Source organism: Tursiops truncatus, chromosome 13 (assembly GCF_011762595.2).
Source record: "Tursiops truncatus isolate mTurTru1 chromosome 13, mTurTru1.mat.Y, whole genome shotgun sequence".
Classification (NCBI taxonomy): Eukaryota; Metazoa; Chordata; class Mammalia; order Artiodactyla; family Delphinidae; genus Tursiops; species Tursiops truncatus.
In genome coordinates this window covers 73251128-73272238 of record NC_047046.1, presented here as the reverse complement: position 1 = coordinate 73272238, position 21111 = coordinate 73251128, and the positions used below count along the sequence as shown (strand labels likewise).

General features: G+C 44.9%; 1 protein-coding gene across 3 annotated transcripts in view; it reads left to right on the top strand.

The window, feature by feature from the left end:
- Positions 1 to 10113, top strand: part of CCBE1 (collagen and calcium binding EGF domains 1) — a 244326-nt gene extending 234213 nt beyond the window's left edge. For all 3 annotated transcript variants that reach the window (XM_073790784.1, XM_033837809.2, XM_073790785.1), the window contains one exon: positions 19 to 10113. In XM_073790784.1, coding sequence (XP_073646885.1) covers positions 19 to 252 — 234 coding nt within the window. In that variant the 3' untranslated portion in view covers positions 253 to 10113. The remainder of the gene's footprint in view (positions 1 to 18) is intronic.
- Positions 10114 to 21111: the final 10998 nt, after the last annotated feature.

Here is a 21111-nt window from a genome sequence, read left to right as displayed (position 1 = left end):
CACCTCTCTCCTGCGCAGGGACCCCCTGGTTCTTTCGACTTCCTGTTGCTCATGCTGGCGGACATCCGCAACGACATCACCGAACTGCAGGAAAAGGTGTTCGGGCACCGGACTGACTCTTCAGCAGAGGAGTTCCCGTTACCTCAGGAATTATCCAGCTCTCCAGAGACCATGGACTTCGGCTCTGGAGATGACAACCCCAAAAGAACTGAGACAAGAGACTTGGGAACCCACAGAGACTTCTATCCTTAGCACACGCCGACATCTTCACGCCAAAGGAAGAGCAGTGTTCGCCTGCAGTGAAATCATCCAGAGAACAGAACAGAACACCACTGGAGACCTAGAAAAGATACGTTCTTTTTTTTAAACTCTTTTCCTTTCTTCTCCATACTTCTCTTATCCCAAACACTATTTTCAGGCTAGACATACTAAAGACAAGAGGGAGGAAATGATTGATTTACTTGCTTCCCCTGGAGAATCTGCATGGAACTTTCCTTTGACTTCCTTATTTCCCAGGGCCTTCTGATTTCTGAATCAGGTACTCTCACAGTGTCTTAAAATTTGGCAGACTATCAAAAAGTGGGGAATGGCAAGGCGAGTTCTAAGAAAATGTGAGTTTACTTATTAAAAATAATAGATACGTGTCCAAAATAGACTATTACACCTCAGTGTCAAAGTTAAATCAAATTAAATGAATTAAATCAAATTAAGTCAAATTAAATCAAAATTTTCAGTGAAAAGGGAGAGATGACAATGTATATTTATCTTGGTGGATAATTCTTTTTCCTTGTCAATCTAACAGATTTAAAATATTCTGTCCTCTTATCCAACCTTGTTTCCTCACTTTGATTAAGGAAAGGAGAGAAGGAGTGGAGATTAGAAAAGATGGAGAAAAATTACAGTCCCATATTGACTGTCCTATAAGCTGCCACATACTGACACTCAAGATGTGACAGTTAAGGGTTCCTACCACGCTTATCTATAACTATCCTATTTGAAGAAGAAAATTACTGTCGCTGTAGGAGTAAATTCCATTGTCAAGACAAAAAGTAAGTGAATGCAGTGCCCTGGTTCACATTAGAACAGCGGGCTCCCGGTTGGCCAGGACGTTTTAAAGCTATCTGATCGATTGAGTGAGCTTGCTTAGTAAACCATAGATTATTTGTTAAGCAAAGGTAACTGACCCTCAGGGAGAGGTGCCGAATTCCCTGGCTGTGACCGGGTGCCCGCCAGGCGCCATTAGGCTGTGATCCAGGTTGAATCGGTGTACGGTGGTGCTCAGGCTGGAAGAGGCTGCCTGCTCGGGTTGTTGGCCATGGAGCAGAAGAACCTTGGGCAGGGGACCTGCTGCGTCACAGAGGCAGGTAAATGTGCTGTCTGTGGGAATTAGAAGCCCTTGTCAGGGGCCAGCCAAGCTTGCCAGCGTGTTCAGACTGACACATGATTGAAAGATCTCTTGGATGAGGGAGGGGCAAAACAACAGTTTTCCTCGTTTGCTAAAAACTTCCTCCCGGTTTTTCCTTAATTTTCCATAATTTAGTCCTAGTTGCAGTTCTTGCAGGTCTTCTTGATTTCCTTTCCTCGGCAAACACAGGAAGCAGCTGGCAAAGTATATTCCCAAACCTCCCCTGGAGTCAGTGTTCGCTCTTACACTTCTGGGTCTCAGAAGGACACACATTCCGGAAAAGGCTTTCTCTGGAACCACAGGAGCACGAGTGCTCAAGGGAGGGGCAGGAACATCTGCCACTTTGTAATATTGTTGGGGAACCTCTTGGTTTTAATGGGCAGCTTACAGGCTCCTTCAGGTTCACTTTGTGGCTTTGTCGTTTGACACCCAGAATGACGTTTCATCGACCTGTTCACGAGACCTTTGTACTTGTATTAAGCTTCACAAAGGACCACTGTTACAACTTCTCTTTGCTCATGTTCCCATTTCCCACCCTGCAGTGCCCCCATGACTTTCTGGGCGGTTTGTGTTTAATTTTCTTTTTCCATCTCCTTTTAGCCTACATCATTTCACTCTCCTGGGAGAGCTTGTTTAAAGACAACCACCGTGGGTGTTTATATTGCCACTTTTCAATCTTTCTTCAGAACGATAAGAAGGGCTTGTGTTTGCAAATCTCAAGTGACACCAGCCTTCCTTCTCTCGTCCCCATCCTGTTAGAGACACAGGGCTCCAGTCAGCCAGCCAGTGGCTGAGTTTTTCACCAACACTTGACTCCGCTGTTTCTTACTCACGCAAAGTCCCCGGTGACTGTCCACCAAAGTGTTACAGCTGAAAGCGAACGCATCCTCAGTGCTCCTTTTCTAGGATCCTTCCTGCCCCCTTTCAGCCTCTCCAGAATCTAATCTTCACAGCAGAAGCACTCGCCAGCCACGGGTTCGCAGAGATGAACTGAGCAGATGTTGATTCCCATCTGGTATATATATTTAACGTTTGCCTGCTTGTGGGACACAGTATTTAAAGTGTGTGGATGGATGAATGCTAAAAAAAAAACAAAATCATGCACAGGCTCTATGAGAAATGATGAGGTTCATCTTTGATTTTTTTTAATGAAGAATTTAATTACCTTTTTAACCATGAACTGTATGTAGAAATAGAATTTTCTTCTCTGTTGTTGAGTACTCATAAAATGCAACGAAATTGCGTGTTTAGCCAGAGGCTAGGGTAATATATTAACAGAATGAATGGAAGGTGGTAATATCTGGGATTTGTGAGACGATTCTGGATAAGATTTTCTAACAAAACACACAGTAACCTGTATTTTATCATCTCAATCTGCTGGATCAGGTCAACTTATACAATAATTATTTATCCTCAGAGTTTCAAAACTTGGACCGCTACCGTAGGACTGAATATGTACTCTGTATGCCCAAATTATATTTGTCAAAGATAAGACATAATAAGGCATTGTTATTCCTAATGTGTCTTTTAGCTATGGGTGGAAAACCAAAGCTTCACTGTCTAAACAGGACTTCCGCTTAGAACCTAATGGAAAAGGCTTTTGGGGGTAGGGGGCATAAAATTTGCTACTTTTGGTAATCCACTTCATGTGTCATGGGGAAGAAAGGTCTTTGTACACTCCTCAATTCTTTCCCAGAAATGCTGACTTCAATTTTTTGCACCCTGATAACTAGAACTTAGAATAGGACTCCATAGATTGCTTCTGTTTCGGAAAGCGATGGGCATAAAACTCTCCAGTTCAAAATAGCGCAAGGAGGGGATACATTTTAGTGTAAGAAAATTCTCCTCCCTTTCCAATTCCACAGGGAGAAATTATAAGCTTTATGATGCCAACGCCTATGGGGATACACAGGGAATGCTGTCTTGTCTCTCCTTCTGTATTAATTCTAACACCTGCCACAGAATGAATTGGTCAACTAAAGTCATTTCTACCGTATAAACTCAGGCAGGTGTGTTCCTAGCCAAACAGGTAAATAACAAATGCACATTGGCATCCAGGGGTCGGGGCTTTGTTACTCCACCAGATGCCAGGTGAAGGGCCCCCTGGTTCTGGCCATGCTCCCTTTCTAGGGTTCATACTACTGTCGGCCTCGTGAGGCCTGCTGCCAGGCATGCAGGGGGAGGATCTTCTTCGTGACTTGGCACCAGGCATCTCCTTGGGGTGATAGCAAATCCCTCCTCATACTTCGAGTGTCCCTCGCCCTCTCGCCACTCCAGCCTGTCACAGAGCAGCAGTATCACCTTAACATCTTTCAGATAACCTTTCCTGAAAAGGAAATTCATTTGCAGGAATCCAGGCCAAACAACTAGAAGAACAGAGCCATCTAAAGTTATTAATAGGGGCTTCCCTGGTGGCACAGTGGTTGAGAGTCCGCCTGCTGATGCAGGGGACACGGGTTCGTGCCCCGGTCCAGGAAGATCCCACATGCCGTGGAGCGGCTGGGCCCGTGAGCCATGGCCGCCGAGGCTGTGCATCCGGAGCCTGTGCTCCGCGACGGGAGAGGCCACAACAGTGAGAGGCCCGCGTACCGCAAAAAAAAAAAGCATAAAGTTATTAATAATGAGTTCAGGAAATAGATGAAATTTGTCCTGGCACCATCAGCATGTATGTTTCACAACAAATCAAAAAATAATTTTCCATTTGAGGAAAAAACACAAACATGGCCATAATTGTTAACACATAAAACCTTGGACTTCACGTGCTCCTGCAACAAATATTACTGCTTTAGGGATATCATAGAAAGAAGACCCTTTTACACATCCCCCAGGGGCCTCAGCGTTCTTTATGAGATCCCCAAAGCGAGCACCCTGGGGAATTCCATGTGTGTCGTGACTCTGTTTTTATTTCCAGTGGCTAGTCATATCCTTCAGTAGCTATGTTCGTTATTTATAACAGGTCCATATAACAGTTGAGCTAGTATTCAGTTATGGATGTGATGCTATGACCTACTTTTGATAAGATTATATATGTCCAATAACAAAGTTATTTTTCTTATGTGGTTGTACTGTGCTTAATCCTGCTGCTCAGTCCTGAAGAAGTAGTCAGTCTGTTTATCAGATGGATACGAGGTGATGGGGAGACATGTTTCCCTGAGGAGCCGGAATCTGCCTTCCGGGGGGGCCACCTCCTGGGGGAGTGTGGTCCCAACATTTGAGTCTGAGTCAAGGTCTGAGGGCCCAGCTTCCACTGAAGCTGAGTCTCAGAGGCCCACGTCCCCAGATGGGGGGGATCCTCTGGGACTCCCGTAGTGGGGTTTTCAAACCAGAAACTCTCTGGGGATCATTGGAGGTGCCTTAGCGGGAGGCTCGTGAGGGTTCCACACCTGCCGCAACTCCCACTGCCCCGTGAACAACTCAGCCTTCAGTTGGATTTGGATTGGGATTCCACATAAGTTTTCCTTTGGAAGGAAAAAAAAGTTGACTACCTAAAAAAAGAGGTTACAGTAGAGTTGGGGGAGAGAAAGAAAGCCCCATGAGTTGGTTCCCTTCACGTAAGTTCCCTTATGTGAAGATTAAGAGGAGGGGAATTTTCATCAGTTGGGCCACACGGGAGATGGAGTTATGTAGTGAAAAGGGAGGTTACTTCTAAGAGATGTACAGCACTCTTCAGCAGGGTGACTTTGGCATCCCAATCTATTAATCTGTGTTTACACATCTCTCTTCCCTCGAGCAAATAGTTATCGAATGCTTGCTGTCAGCTGCACACCGCGCTTTGCGCAGCAGACACAGGGAAGCAAAAAGTCATAATCCCCATCCTCCTGGGGATTTTTGGCAAAACAGACACGGATCCTTCCAGGCAAAATAAATTAATTCCGTAAATATGCAATTACAAACTGTGATCAGTGCTATGAATGAAAAGTATCGCAGGAGCCAGTACCAGCTCGTGCCAGTAGGAACCGCCCTTCAGTCCCGTGCCCTTCTTCCCAAAATCACACACACACAGCACCCAAGAGCATTCACGCCAGAGCCCCACGAGAGCTCTAGCCCTGGCAGAGAAAAGCTGTCATCCTCTGGATGAAACAGCAGCCGATGGAAATCTACAAGACCCCTTCATATATGATACTTCCAGGCTTTTTAATTGAAAAAGGAGCTTACTGAACCACAAGCTGGGTGATTGCCTCTGGATGTCCCATTTGTGCAGTTGGCTGGTAACCTCATGTGCTCTGGTCTTGATTCCCAGCACAGTTTGAGGCTTGTTTCCTCCCAACCAGGACACTGAAGTTTTGAAAAAACTGGCTGTGCTTTTGGACCACCCCCAGCTCCTGTGCAGACTCTCACCACCTGCTCACATCTAGATGCAAGGTTACCCGGTGGCCAAGTGGGAACCTGCACTCAGCTGCTGGGGGCTCCACACAAAAAAGGTGACTCAGTGAGGGGCTCTGGGGACAGCTGCAGGTGAGTTGCAGGGTTCTGGGGAACTGATAGAGATGTGAGGAAGAGGGGTGTGTCCATCTCCTGGGGCTGCTGGAGCAAAGTACCACAACTGGGGACTTAAACAACAGAAATATGTTTTCTTGCAGTTCCGGAAGCTGGAAGTCCAGTGGGTGTCAGCAGGGTGGGCAACCTACTGGAGGCCCTGAGGGAAAGCCATCCCATGCCTCTCTCCGAGAGTTTCTGGTGGTTGCTGGCGATCCTGGATGCTACGTGCCTCTGACGTCACACGCCATTCTCCCTCCGTGTCTCTGTGTCCCTGTGCCTTCCCACGGCATCCTCCTTTCCGTGTGTTCTGTGTCTCTGTTTTCTCTTCTTATAAAGACACTACTTACTGGATGAGGACCTACCCTAATCCATTATGACCTCATCTCAATTTAATTATATCTGCGAAGACCCTATTTCCACAAAGATCACACTGAGAGGTACTAGGTAGACATGAATTTTGGGAGGACACTATTCAACCCAGTACAAGAAGAAAATGTTCTCCCCAGTCATTGACTCTTGTCACCTGGCTTATTTCCTTTAATAGCATTTTTTCCAATCTGAAATTCTTACTGGCTCCCTTCATTCAAGACAAGTTTATTGAGCGCCAAGGATAGAGCAGTGATAGCACAAAGTCTCTGCTGTCATGGAGTGTGTCTCTTGGTCCAGGAAGACAAACAGATCTATGTTTTAGGGTTCTCCAGAGAAACAGAACCAATAGGATATATATATATGTGGGTGGATGGATGGATGGATATAGATGCGTGTGTATGTATGTACACAAACAGAAAGACTTAAGGAATTGGCTCATGTGATTGTAGAGGCTGTCAAGCCTTAAAACTGCAGGGTAGGCTAGCATCCTGGAGCCCCAGAGAAGAGCTGATGTTGCAGTTTGACTCCAAAGGCAGACTCCTGACAGAATTCCCTCTTCAGGGTCAGTGTTTTTCTCTTAAGGCCTTTGACTGATTGGATGAGGCCCAGTCACATTACAGAGGGCAATCTGCTTTATGCAAAGTCTACTGATTTAAATGCTAATCTCATCTTAAAAAAAATGCCTTCACAGAAACATCTAGAATCACGTTTGCTCACATATCTGGATACTGATACCAAATACTGGGCCTAGCCAAGTTGACACATAAGCCATTATAATATGTATCGGTATTAAAAAGAACTACGGGAGGAAATTAAGGGTAGAGGAATAGAGTGCTGGAGGGTGTCTATTTTAGGTGGGATCTTCTGGAAAGACCTCACCGACAAAGGGGTTGTGAGCAGAGACCTGAATGAAGGGAGAGGTGAGCCATGTGGAGATCCTGGGGGAGAACGATCCACACAAGACCCTGAGGAGGACCTGCTTGGGGTGCTCGAAAAGTAGCAAGGGGTCAATGTGGCTGGAAGTGAATGAGCAAGGCAGGCGGAGGAGTGGTAGGAAACGCCTTGGAGAGGCAGCTGGAGCCCAAGTAGAGCCTTAGGACTTTGCATTCCCTTCTGGGCCCGTGGAGGGTCTTTGAAGGGGTGAGGGCGGAAGCAGGGGAACCCATTGGGAGACTATTGAAGCGAGGTCCTTGTTTTTTGACTGTCTCCCTCTGTGAGAACCTGCTGCTTGTCTGGTGTCTGCTTCCTTGCTAGACTAGAAACTCAGCGGGCAGGAACTTTCTACTTCTGTCTGCTGTATTCCCAGCATCTGCCACTGTGCCCGGTATACAGCAACATTTTATAGCGTATTTGATAGAATTACACATTTAGCCTTCCCCAGGCCCTATTAGGTAGGTACTTTTATTAGCCTTAATATAGAGAGGGGTAAAATAGCTTGCCCAGCGTCACACAGCTAAAGCAGGTGTAACAGAGCCGTATTTCAGAACACATTCATTCACCGTCTGATTAATCCTGTAGGATACATGTAACTCGGCCCCCCAGCCCACGTTCTCCTCCGACATTGGAATCAAACACGACGTCACAGAATGGGCTTCCATGGTGCAGGAGACCAGCATCACCGTTTGCTTCCACCATGCAATTTCCTGATCTATAAAGAATTAACCTTTCTGACCTTCTGATATGAGGTGACTGGCAAATGTACACAGACTATTAACATATATTCTCAAGGTAATGAAGAAAGAATTACAAAACAATTATAGTGACTATTCTGTAGTGTTGGATATGGCACAAAGATAACTGGGAGTCAAGACTCAAAAAGAAATACAATAGATTAAATAACACATTATCTAATAGAAGGAAACATGCTATTTTTCAGGAAAGATTTTTTTTTCTAGAAGGAATATATCAAATGAGTCTTTATCACTGACCTACATACAAAACCATTTCTTTATAAAGCTTCATGGTGAAAGTGAGGGAACCTAAGAAAGCATGTTTCCGTTCAGCTGTCAGAGGGGTTAATTTCATGTTGCAGGTATATGTCTGATGGGTGAACTTAAGGAAAGGGTAGAGCTTAGACTGCCTTGAGGAGTAACCAACCAGATCATAAGATCAGCAGCTTTCACGGGACTTCCCTGGTGGCTCAGTGGTTAAGAATCCGCCTGCCAATGCAGGGGGCACGGGTTCGAGCCCTGGTCCAGGTAGGTCCCACATGCCACGGAGCAACTAAGCCGTGTGCCACAACTACTGAACCTGTGCTCTAGAGCCCACATGCCACAACTACTGAGGCTGCGCTCTAGAGCACGTGCTCTGCAACAAGAGAAGCCACTGCAGTGAGAAGCCCGCGCACCACAACGAAGAGTAGACCCTGTTCACCACAACTAGAGAAAGTCTGCAGGCAGCAACAAAGACCCAACACAGCCAAAAATAAATTTTAAAAAATTAAATAAAAGATCAGCAGCTTTCAAATGTTTTGACATTGACCCACTGGAAAAATACACACTGACCCAACACTTACAATAATTGAAACAAATTTCACAAGGTTTACCCCTACTACATGTGATGCACTCATATGTTCTATCATTGCATTTTTTAAAACATCCTGGTCGCAAGCACTGAATTGATTTCATGACTTACTAACGAGCGGCAGCCCACAGTTTGAAAACCACTTGCTTAGACCACGTGCGTCTCAAACTTGATTGTGCGTATGGATCAGTGGGGGGACTTTACAAAAGTGCAGATTCTGATCCAGTGGTTATGGCAAAGGTGGGGTCTGAGATTTGCATTCTCACAAGTTCCCAGGTGATGTCACCCCTGCAGCTCCGTGAACCACACTGTGAGTGGCAAAGACCCATCTGCAGCACAGGAGTATCTGCTCTGAGCTTTAGATGGGAGCAGGAGAGAAGCCGATTAGTTTAGGGCTCTGACAAAGAGTCAGGAATGCACATATGACTGTTATATCTCAATAATGGAATCCCTTGTGCCTGCTACTGTGTTAAAGAAAACATGGCTTCCCTGGGAAATGGCATCCTGAGATACTGTCAAATAAAACTTACGTCACCATTAACGTTTTATGAGTAATCAAGTTGAAAGCCAGCTGAAGGGGAAAGAAAATGTCTGGAGGGGAGACGGAGACCCTGGTGGGGAAACAGGAGGGTGGCAAACACAAGCTTTGTGCAGGTTGCTGTTATCTGGGAGGCTGGTTCCCAGAGATGGGAGGACAGAAATGAAGTCCGCGCAGCCGGTCGACTCAGCTGAGCTGGATTCGCCTCCTGTTCCGACGCGGTGTGGTGTCTTCACCAGCATTCCCAGGCAAGTCAGGGACTCCAGATTCTCGTCCGTTTCTGGCAAGGTGACAACTTATGTTTTGAATTCTAACTTCTTCAGTCTCTTTTCTGTGGCTTTTTATCCCCTTCTGTCTCTAACCTCACTGCCAACCGCACTGGGAGTGGAAGCTGGGTGGGGAAATGATTAAGCCAGAAGGAAAGTTGTATCTATGGAGTCATGTTTTGTTTTATAAATAGTTGTTATGATATATAAGGATGGCACTGTTTCCAAAGTCAGGTGGTGTTGGTGTATCTATGGAGTCGTGTTTTGTTTTATAAATAGTTTTTATGATATATAAGGATGGAACTGTTTCCAAAGTCAAGCTTCATTGGTTTTGTTTGGTTTTTTAACTGTAACCCATGGGTGTTCTTGGCGCTCTCTGCTTCGTCTGCCCCAGCTCCCCCAGAAACACAGTAATTAACGTGGATCTGCCCTGAGTCAGCTCGGAGACAGCTGTTGACCTTGTTACCCCCAGAATTCTGGAGATAATGCACAGCGTCTTGCTAGTCTGCCATCACGCCATGTAATTGAAAGACCACATCACGTAGAATACGCCTCCCCTGTACCAACAGGATCATTTATTTACAATTCAGTAAAAGCCTCAGCCCAAACCAGCAAAACCATCTATATGATTGTGGAGAGCTATAGGTGGGTAATTTGCCTTCTGACAAAAATCTGGAGAGGAGAAAGGTGCCACCAATTGAATTAGGTTCCGATTGTTCAGAAAGGAAATAACAGCTGGAAAACATTTCAAACAGAGATCCCTTCGAAGAGCCTTCCAGGGACAGCCGCCAAGTACATTTTTCTTTCCAGGCTTATTCTGTGTGCTGTTGGCTGCTGCGGTCCATGCCACCAGCCAGATTGACACACGCTTTATATATAAATATTCACACCGTGTGCGATGAGAGCCTTTGGATTGACAGGATTTGATTTGTTCCAAATAAGTGCAAGTGGCCCCAGGGAATTGGCTTTCCCAGCTAGAGGGGCATCCTTCTGCCAAGGATCACATCCACGGTCAGTGTAAGAGAGCACCTTCTCTGAGCAAGGCTCTGTTGAGTTACCAACGCTCACTTTGTTGCACCTGCGTCTTCCTCTGCTTGGTTCTCTGATTACTGGACTTGGAGTTCCACTTGGTGGCCTGTCCATGGTCAGACAGGACTGAAGGGCTGCAGCTATGCTCCTTCCCGACACCCACTTTGCAGAGAGGTACATGGGCATCCCTCCCTCGGGCAGTTCAGTCTCACTCTTGTCTTTTACTTGATTCCCAAAGTCTCCAGTGAGACCAGAGAATCTGGTTACTATTCTCAGGGGAGAGTTGCCCTGGGTTGCCTCAGGGCTAAGGGGTGAAGGTGGATCCTGGATGCATGGTGGGGACCTCAGAGGAGTGAAGGACCACCCTCTGGGGGAATGGGGAAGCTGCAACCGACAACCCCATATACCAAGCCTCCCCACTCCCCCCCCCCCCGCCCCCGTCCCCGCCCCCTGCCATGAGTCTGCCTCGAGTCTGAAATTCTCACCACTAACTTCCCTTCTTAGGGACCGTCCACTCAAGTTACCGCTTTCAAGAGCTGGTTTATCCATAAACCAGCAGGTACATGGAAAAGTTAGTTACCTGACTCTATATTAAGACCCAAACAGAAAACAATTTTGACGGAATTTGTGATATGTAATGAGGAGGGAGAGACAGAACCAATCTCAGAGCTAAACTCCAGTATGGCTAGTTCCAGGGCAAGAGGGAGGATTACAAGAGAATCCAAGACAGCAACCCATGAGCTTTGTTATCTCAAACGCACCTCTCTTCCAGTTCAATGAATGTTCTCTCCACTTACGCATCATTGTGAATTGGGAGGCTTCTGAGTCACTTCCATTGCTAGCTGGGTGGCCCCCGTGTCACAGTAGGGGAACAGGAAGGAGTGAGTTCAGCCTCACTTGCAACAATTCGGATCAGGGCTGTATCCGGGTCAGAGTCGTGCCGGGGGCTTCTCCACCTCCCACTCTTTGCTGTCTTGAAAGACCAGGTCCTTGCTTTCTCCCAGGCACTATTAGTAGGCAGTCATGCCAATCTGTTTCCTACCCTTCATCATAAACTTCTTGAGGACAGGAATTGACCATCTTCATAGCTTCCGGGGAACCTAGAACCGTGTTTGACGCACACACATTAAGAGTTCAGAAAATGTTAGGTAGCAACTAGTTGTTAAGGATACAGTCACGAGTGGCCCCCAGTTACTTCCATGCATTCAACTACTCAACAAATAACGCATCGACTGCGCTCTGTGTGCCATGCACCGTGGTGAGCACTGGATATATAATCGATATCAAGACCAGCTCTGGTCCCCTGTCTTTATGGGGTGGTGTAGTCTAGTGAATGAAATCACCGGCCTGTGTGGATACACACTGAAGCCCCGTCACCTTTTTAATTTTTGTACAAAATTTTCCCAAGGATCTTTACAATTCGAAACCGGATTCTTCATTCTAGACACCACCACCTGCTCTCGCCCATTTTATAGAAGAGCAACCACACTGGCCAACAGGACAAGGCCTGTCACATGCTTCTCCCGCTGCTTCCTCTTCCTCGCTAAGTGTGTGTTTACAGATGGGTTTAACAAGCTGCAAAGCCTGCTCAGGACGTGGAATTTTCCTTTTGAACCAAGATTGTGCTTTGACCCAAAGCTGAGGTCAAAATGCACTAAGAACCCTCACATTCAAATTGAGCATCTTCTAACAGGCAGTAGCCGCCTCCCCACAGGGCTTGCAGCTCCTGTGCAGGACGATGCCTCTCCCTCTGCCTCCCACACACCCCCAACTGTGGGAGAAGAGGGCTGGAGAGAGGGAAGCGTAGACAGACCTGCAGAGAATACGGTGTTCTTGTTGCCGAGTTAATTCCCTGCCCGTGGGGGCCAAGAGGGGAGTTTCCCATCCCTAATGTCAAGTGAAAGGGAGTTCCAAGAGGCTCACCCCTAACGATGTAGGTGCTTCTGAAATGTACGAGGGCAGCTTTTCTCTGGCTGGATGTGTGTTGAGCTGCAGAGCTCACGGGCCTGCTACTCAAGCAGGGCCCAGCACAAGCATTCATGGGAGGATGCTCTAGGAGGCTAGGGGTAGGGTTTGCTTTCCTTTTCCATCTACTCCTCCAACCACCATGGAGAAGAAGAGAGGGATGCGTGGCATGGGTGCCTTGAAGAGAGGAGACGTATTTATACATAGAGATGCCTCACCTGCTGGTGGGAGGAGCCTCTCCCACAGAGCTTAAAGGCACCCTGGTTTCTTGTTCTGAGAAGAAGACGGGGATGCTCCAGCCACCTCTGCTTGCATGTGAAGGAGCTCAGAGGTGAGAAGACGTGTGGGAGCCCAGTAGCAGGGTCCCCTCCCCACTCTGACATGTGACAGTGACCAAAGCCAGCCCTCCCACCTCCTGCCTGGCTCCAACCCTCCAGGAGCTTGAATTAGTGGAGACAGGGTGTAGAGGAACCTCAGAACCAAATCCCTGCTCCCCTCCAAGATGCCGGGCCCACAGCCCCGGCCTCCACTGGAGTTGGGGAGGAGGGAAGAGCCAAGCTTTAAATCAAGTTCAAGTTTAAAGTGTTTTAAATGAACAGGGCTTGGTCTTAAACCCTAAAACTGATGAGAAAGTTAGAATTTGGTCAAGATTTCGTGAAAAGAGCCACAACCAAAAAAAAGGTGGGGGGGGGGGGCGCAGAGGGGATTCAACAAAAGTTAAAAAAACACTTTCTATCTCTAATAAATTTAGACATTTCAACAAACCAGTTACAGATGAGATGCATTTTTTTAATTAGTACTTTCAAGTTCACTTTATAGCTACTTCCTTGGGGTGCTACTTCAGTTATTGTAATTAGGCATGGAGATCACCTGTTTTTATCTTTTAGGTATGCATGGGTCCAATCACCGTCCAAAGTAAGTGCCGGAGAAACTGTAGATCTGAAAAAGTAGACATGTTCCTTCATCTTCGTGAGATGCAGCATCCTATCGCCATTAGCACCGTCCATCAGAACTCTGGGCTCTGTTTGCTGAAGAGAAATGTCTTTGCTATAACCATTCTGGTATTTCACAACTAACGTTGCCCGGGGAATGCATGTGAGGAAATCCAGACATAGGCAGGGATTTCTTTCGAATGCCAGGGGAAGTGAAAAATGGAAGATGTGCGTGGCAAACCCAATGTTGAGGTCATTAGGTTTCAAAACGGGAGGGAGAAACACATGCACGTGTGGATTTGCCTGCAAAGATTCTCAATTCTTGGACCTCAGGCCCATAGTTGAGATTATGCTGTTGGCGTCAGGGATGTCCAAATATCTCCGTAATTATTCTTGACTGAGTTGACTCACTTTGGGGGAAGGTGGATGGCGGGGTGGGAAAGAGAAAAGAATTATTTTCTGGCTAGGTTTATCCAGTTCTCCTTTGTGAATTTGTGGAGGTCAGTCAGTGACACCATTAAAATATTTAATGTATGTTTCATGATTTTTAAAATCTTTTTTAAAAAATTACTTAAAATATTATGATGTCTGTTATATGATAGCTGTAAATAATCCCATGGGGTGGAGAGACTATAGATAAAAGAAGCTTGTCCATGGGTTGATAATTGTGAAAGCTGAGTGGTGGGTACATAGGTGTTCATTATAATATTCCCTCTACTTTTGTATGTTTGAAAATAAAAAATGTCTGTAATAAAACGTCTTTCAAAATTGCATGAAGATTTAATAGCTTAAAAAAAATCATTTGCTGGTTATCCAATGGAAGCATTACCTAGCCTAAGGCAGAGAACACAGTCCAGTGCCCACCTGAGCTGCAGGTGCCTGTCACTTGAGGGGAAGCTCTGAGCCTCCTTTCCGGAAGAGTCCCCACTTTACAGAATTGGCTCTGTCCTGGAGAAATCAGAGCCATACACTTGGTGTGAAAAGAAATCCCATCTCTCTGTTTTTTATTCTTTGTTTTTCTTCCTTACATAATGAGCCCAATACCTATGGAAGAAGTGGAGGTGTACACCCTTCACCGCCACTTCTGGGCAATGTTTTTCCTCTAAAAATTTCCAGTGGACTCATCTATTTATTTGGGGATTTGTCACAGTCATTTCTTCACCATCCCCATGGCCAGAGGCAAAAACTCTAGGACTAGGTTTGGTCCCTAATGGAAAGAATTTTTCAAGCCTCAATAAAGCTCAAAAGTCTTTACAGGGAATTTGCCTCAGGCTCCTTTCCACACCACGGGGCCCCACAAATTTGTCCCAGCTTCTCTCCACTACCTTTGGCCCTGGACAAAAGGGACATGGGTAGAGTGGGACTCTGGGTCTCATGGGAAGAGATTCCAAAGATTTTCCTTTTTTTTCCTGTCTAATTGGTCAATTTAGTAAATTCTAATTCTAAATGAATTGGAAACTTTGATTTTCTGTAAACAAATACAGCACCTGCCATGGTGGACTCTGCTGTTGATGGTTACCCAGCAATTCTTCCTCTTTCTCGTAACAAAATCTGTCTTTCCTTTGGAGAACCCATTGATATGGCTGGGCTATGGCTGACCCCACTTTCACCACAGAGGTGGACACACATATAATCCCTGCTACCAGGCAGTGCCTAGAACGCAGTAGGGGAATAGTGATTAATTGGATGGGTGGATGAGACTTTCGGTTGTTAGTGACTGATTCATTAGTAAATATGTTTCCCAGCAGTTCTCAAACCTTTTTAAATCTCAGCACCATTTTATATTTTTAAATACTACTGAGGACCCCAAAGAGCTACCATTTATGGCAGCAAGTTATCTTCTCTGCCATATGGAGAAAGCCCACCTGCGAATGAAGCCAACATAGAGGAATGCAGAGCTGAGAGAGAGAGAGAAAAAAAAAAACCAAACAACATGATTTGAAGACCTGGAAAATGCCCAAAGAAAGACCTACCCCAGCATTATTCAGTTAAGTGAGCCAGTAATTTCCCTTGTCGCCTGAAATACTTTACACTGTATTTCTGTTGGAGGTGTTGGTTGCTGCAGGATGACTTAGGCTGTATAGTCCTGATTCTTTACTGTGCACATCCTCCCAGGTCTGAGTGATCATTAAACAGTGGGTCCATATGGTCGTGACGACAGTTAAGCAGTATCTAGAACCTCTCACATGAGCTAACTGCCATCAGAAATTTGAGAGATTTGTGAGACGTAATATTTATGAGACCTAATGGTCCAGGGAAACGGCTTTAGTAGTGGTTAGTATATACCCCAGCAGCATTTTAAGGATGGACAGCCTCGGGGACAGTGTGATGATGCTAATCTATGTGAAAGTCCACAAGGCCTCAACATTAAGAGTTGTTTGGGGACTTAAAGCACAAAGATGGGAGCTTTTGAGCAGATCTGCCCCAATTTCCTAGAATACACTTGATGGTGTTTGGAACCCATGCCAAACTCATGATCACATCTATGACCCAGCAGAGACTGCTTTGCTTCCATGCTGACAGAAAGAACCATAACAGTGTGCCCTTTTCCAGGGAATCAGAAAATGACTCTTGCAGCCTCAGAGAAGTCTCCAAAGTGAGTTGCGTGGAATAATGTAAAGAATTAATGAGCCAATTTTGAACTTCCTCACCACCCCAAAAGACCCACATGATTCCTTTGGTTGGTAAATCTAAAAAGAAGTGAGAAAGACAGAGAGGTAAGTCTGTCAGCAGAACTGGCCCAAAAAACTCAGGTAAGAGACTCTGGGATATACCTGGGAAGCCAGAAGTGATATAGGTGTGACGTACAGCCCTTAAAATTGGACCTGTGAGGCAGAGACTACTAATTGTCCTTCACCTTCTCCCTTTGTAATAAAACTCCTGGTTTTTAGTTGGGGCTTGTGACCATCCAAAATCAAGACTACCTTTCCCAGCCTCCCTGGCAACTAGAGATGTCATGTGACAAGGAACCAGTCAATGAATATAAGCAAACTTTTATGTTTAATTTCCGGAAGGTGTCCTTAGAGGAAGGAGACAGTCTCTTTTCCTCCTTCCTGCTGGCTGGGGTTTAGATGTAATGTTGAGGAGTTAGGCAGCATTTTATACTGTGAATTGGACCATGAAGGAGGGTAAAGCAGAAAGAAAATGGAGCCAGGGTCCCAGATGATCATGGAACCATTACACTAGTCCTTGGCAGCCCACCTCTGGCCTTGTGTGCAAGGGAAACGTGAACTGCCATCTCTTTTAACCACTGGAATTACTGATACTTGTTAGTTTTTCATAATGTGCAGTCAAACAATCTGATATGATTAAAAAAAAAAACCTCAACAGACAAATTCTCTGCCAGTGAAAATTAGCAAAACCTCAAACCCAATTAGAAGACGCTCCAAAACTCTTCCTCGGGTCAGCGATGGACAACAGTCATCCAGCATCTCACCTTTTGCCCCAGGGTTAGTGAGATGGGTTCTGAAAAGGGGACTGGAGCTACCTTACTTTCTCTGGCTGTGGCATTGAGCAGCTTTGAGTGGCTGCTTGCTCTCACACTTGCTTTTCTTCCCGTTCAAAGGCTCTAATCTTAGAAGGGAGGTGGTTAAATTCTACAACTTACGTGTTTGCACGCTTGCCCTTTGGGAATCTGCTTTCCCCAGTCCCAGCGTTGGTAAGAGACTCCAATACTTGTCAGCACCTACAGGGGCAACTGAGAGGGACTGCATATGCACCTAGTAAGAGAAGGAAAGGAGGAAAGGGAGATGTTAGCCCAGTGGCTCTCAAACTTGAGTGGGAATCAGAATCAGCTGGAGGGCTTGTTAAAACAGATTGCTTCGCCCCACACCCAGAGCTTTTGATTCAGTAGGTCTGGGGTAGGACCAGGATATTTGCATGTCTAACAAGTTCCATGAGTCACGTTTTCAGAACCCCTGCTGTCGACTAGAGATAGAAATAATACATGGGTGTCTCCTTTCCATATTAGTCTTCTCTTTGACCAGAGGAAGTGTAACCCGACCAAAATAATTAACGTGTGTCAAGGTACTTTACCCCAAAGCAGAAGTGAAGAAGAGAGAGCTGAATGAAAAGAGAAAGAATCCTTCAGAATGCATCCCATTTTTAAAAGCAGTGAGAGTGGGAGGAAAATGGTCCTTTCGAGGAAGCTCTGCAGAGGCCTGTCCCCAGGGACAAAGGGAGTCCTGGTGAAAACGAGGCAGTGGGGTTGGGAGGGAAGGTTTGGGGAAAGAAGCTAAGGTTTAGCTATGCTATTGTGAAAGAGGTGGGTGGGAAAGAACAAATCAATTTTTTTTTTAAAGAATAGAGTTATTGTGAAGCTATGTCCTGGCAGGAGCAAACACAAATCTACTCCTGAATATATACCACTTGGAAAATTAGCACATGCATTAAGGCTTTGTAAGTACCAAACTACTTAAGTAAAGTTTATTGTTGTAGTCAGATCTGATGTGTGGGTACATATAGTCTTCATTCTGTAGCCCTGCAGTTTGCTGGTGGGATAAAAACTTATTGGAGGTTGAACACTTCCCAGGGAATGCGGTGGTTAAGAATCCGCCTGCCAATGCAGGGGACACAGGTTCGAGCCCTGGTCCAGGAAGATCCCACATGCGACGGAGCAGCTAAGCCCATGCGCCACAACTACTGGGCCTGCGCTCTAAAGCCCGCGAGCCACAACTACTGAGCCCACTCATCTACAGCCCGTGCTCCTCAACAAGAGAAGCCACCGCAATGAGAAGCCCACACACCGCAACGAAGAGTAGCCCCCGCTCGCCGCAACCAGAGAAAGCCCGCGTGCAGCAACAACGAAGACCCAACGCAGCCAAAATTAATTACTTAATTAATTTTTAAAAAGACATTGGAGGATGACTTTGAACTTTTAAAAAATGTGTCAGAGCAAAGAGAACTAATTTGGATAGTTCCAAATTTATATCAGCATCTTACCAGTTCAGGCAGGAGGGACAGCACTGCTAAATATTTTCTTTTTCTAAACATAGAATTCCTGCCAGGATTATATTTTGTTTAGTTTTCATGTCTTTCCTATCTTGTGCCATTTTAGGATGAGGAGTATTTGGGAGATATATTCAAAAATGTTGATTACGTTAAACCAATCATTTGAAATTTTTACTTCTTTCCAAGGGGAAGTCATGTAGAACTTCTGCATTCATCTTCCACCAAAAGGAGTTCCCACTTCCAGGAATATTTTGGAGTAGATATTCTGACAAAACACTCCTTTTGTGAACCTTAACATGATGGATAAAAATGTTAAAACATGTTTTTAAATGCCTGGTTGACCTGGTGGGAAACTAAGAGAATTATTTGGAAGTCAAAAATGACAGATCCAGGGCTTCCCTGGTGGTGCAGTGGTTGAGAGTCTGCCTGCTGATGCAGGGGACACGGGTTCATGCCCCGGTCCGGGAAGATCCCACATGCCGTGGAGCAGCTAGGCCCGTGAGCCACGGCCACTGAGCCTGTGCATCCGGAGGCTGTGCTCCGCAACGGGAGAGGCCACAACAGTGAGAGGCGCGCGTACCGCAAAATAAAAAAAATAAAAAATAAAATCTTCCAACAGACAAAAGTCCAGGACCAGATGGCTTCAAGGTGAATTCTATCAAACATTTAGAGAAGAGCTAACACCCATCCTTCTCAAACTCTTCCAAAAAAATTGCAGAGGAAGGAACACTCCCAAACTCATTCTATGAGGCCACCATCACCCTGCTACCAAAACCAGACAAAGATACTACAAAAAAAGAAAATTACAGACCAATATCATTGATGAATATAGATGCAAAAATCCTCAATAAAAAACTAGCAAACAGAATCCAACAACACATTCAAAGGATCATACACCATGATCAAGTGGGATTTATCCCAGGGATGCCAGGATTCTTCAGTATACACAAATCAATCAATGTGATACACCATATTAACAAACTGAAGAATAAAAACCATATGATCATCTCAGTAGATGCAGAAAAAGCTTCTGACAAAATTCAATGCCTATTTGTGATAAAAACTCTCCAGAAAGTGGGCATAGAGGGAACCTACCTCAACGTAATAAAGGCCATATATGACAAACCCACAGCAAACATCATTGTCAATGGTGAAAAACTGAAAGCATTTCCTCTAAGATCAGGAACAAGACAAGGATGTCCACTCTCACCGCTATTATTCAACATAGTTTTGGAAGTCCTATCCACGGCAATCAGAGAAGAAAAAGAAATAAAAGGAATACAAATTGGAAAAGAAGTAAAACTGTCACTGTTTGCAGATGACATGATACTATACATAGAGAATCCTAAAGTTGCCACCAGAAAACTACTAGAGCTAATCAATGAATTTGGTAAAGTTGCAGGATACAAAATTAATGCACAGAAATCTCTTGCATTCCTATACACTAATGATGAGGAATCTGAAAGAGAAATTAAGGAAACACTCCCATTTACCATTGCAACAAAAAGAATAAAATACCTAGGAATAAACCTACCTAGGGAGACAAAGGACCTGTATGCAGAAAACTGTAAGACACTGATGAAAGAAATTAAAGATGATACCAACAGATGGAGAGATATACCACGTTCTTGGATTGGAAGAATCAATATTGTGAAAATATACTACCCAAAGCAATCTACAGATTCAATGCAATCCCTATCAAATTACCAATGGTATTTTTTACGGAACTAGAACAAAAAATCTTAAAATTTGTATGGCGACACAAAAGACCCCAAATAGCCAAAGCAGTCTTGAGGGAAAAGAACGGAGCTGGAGGAATCAGACTCCCTGACTTCAGACTATACTACAAAGCTACAGTAATCAGACAATATGGTACTGGCACAAAAACAGAAACATAGATCAGTGGAACAAGATAGAAAGCCCAGAGGTAAACCCACGCACCTACGGCCAACTAATCTATGACAAAGGAGGCAAGGATATAGAATGGAGAAAAGACAGTCTCTTCAATAAGTGGTGCTGGGAAAACTGGACAGCTACAGGTAAAAGAATGAAATTAGAACACTCCCTAACACCATACACAAAAATAAACTCAAAATGGATTAGAGACGTATATGTAAGACCGGACACCATAAAACTCTTAGAGGAAAACATAGGAAGAACACTCTTTGACATAAATCACAGCAAGATCTTTTTTGATCCACCTCCTAGAGTTATGGAAATAAAAACAAAAATAAACAAATGGGACCTAATGAAACTTCAAAGCTTTTGCACAACAAAGCAAACCATAAACAAGACGAAAAGACAACCCTCAGAATAGGAGAAAATATTTGCAAATGAAGCAACTGACAAAGGATTAATCTCCAAAATATATAAACAGCTCATACAGCTCAATATTAAAGAAACAAACAACCCAATCAAAAATGGGCAGAAGACCTAAATAGACATTTCTCCAAAGAAGATATACAGATGGCCAAGAAGCACATGAAAAGCTGCTCAACATCACTAATTATTACAGAAGTGCAAATCAAAACTACAATGAGGTATCACCTCACACCAGTTAGAATGGGCTTCATCAGAAAATCTACAAACAACAAACACTGGAGAGGGTGTGGAGAAAAGGGAACCCTCTTGCACTGTTGGTGGGAATGTAAACTG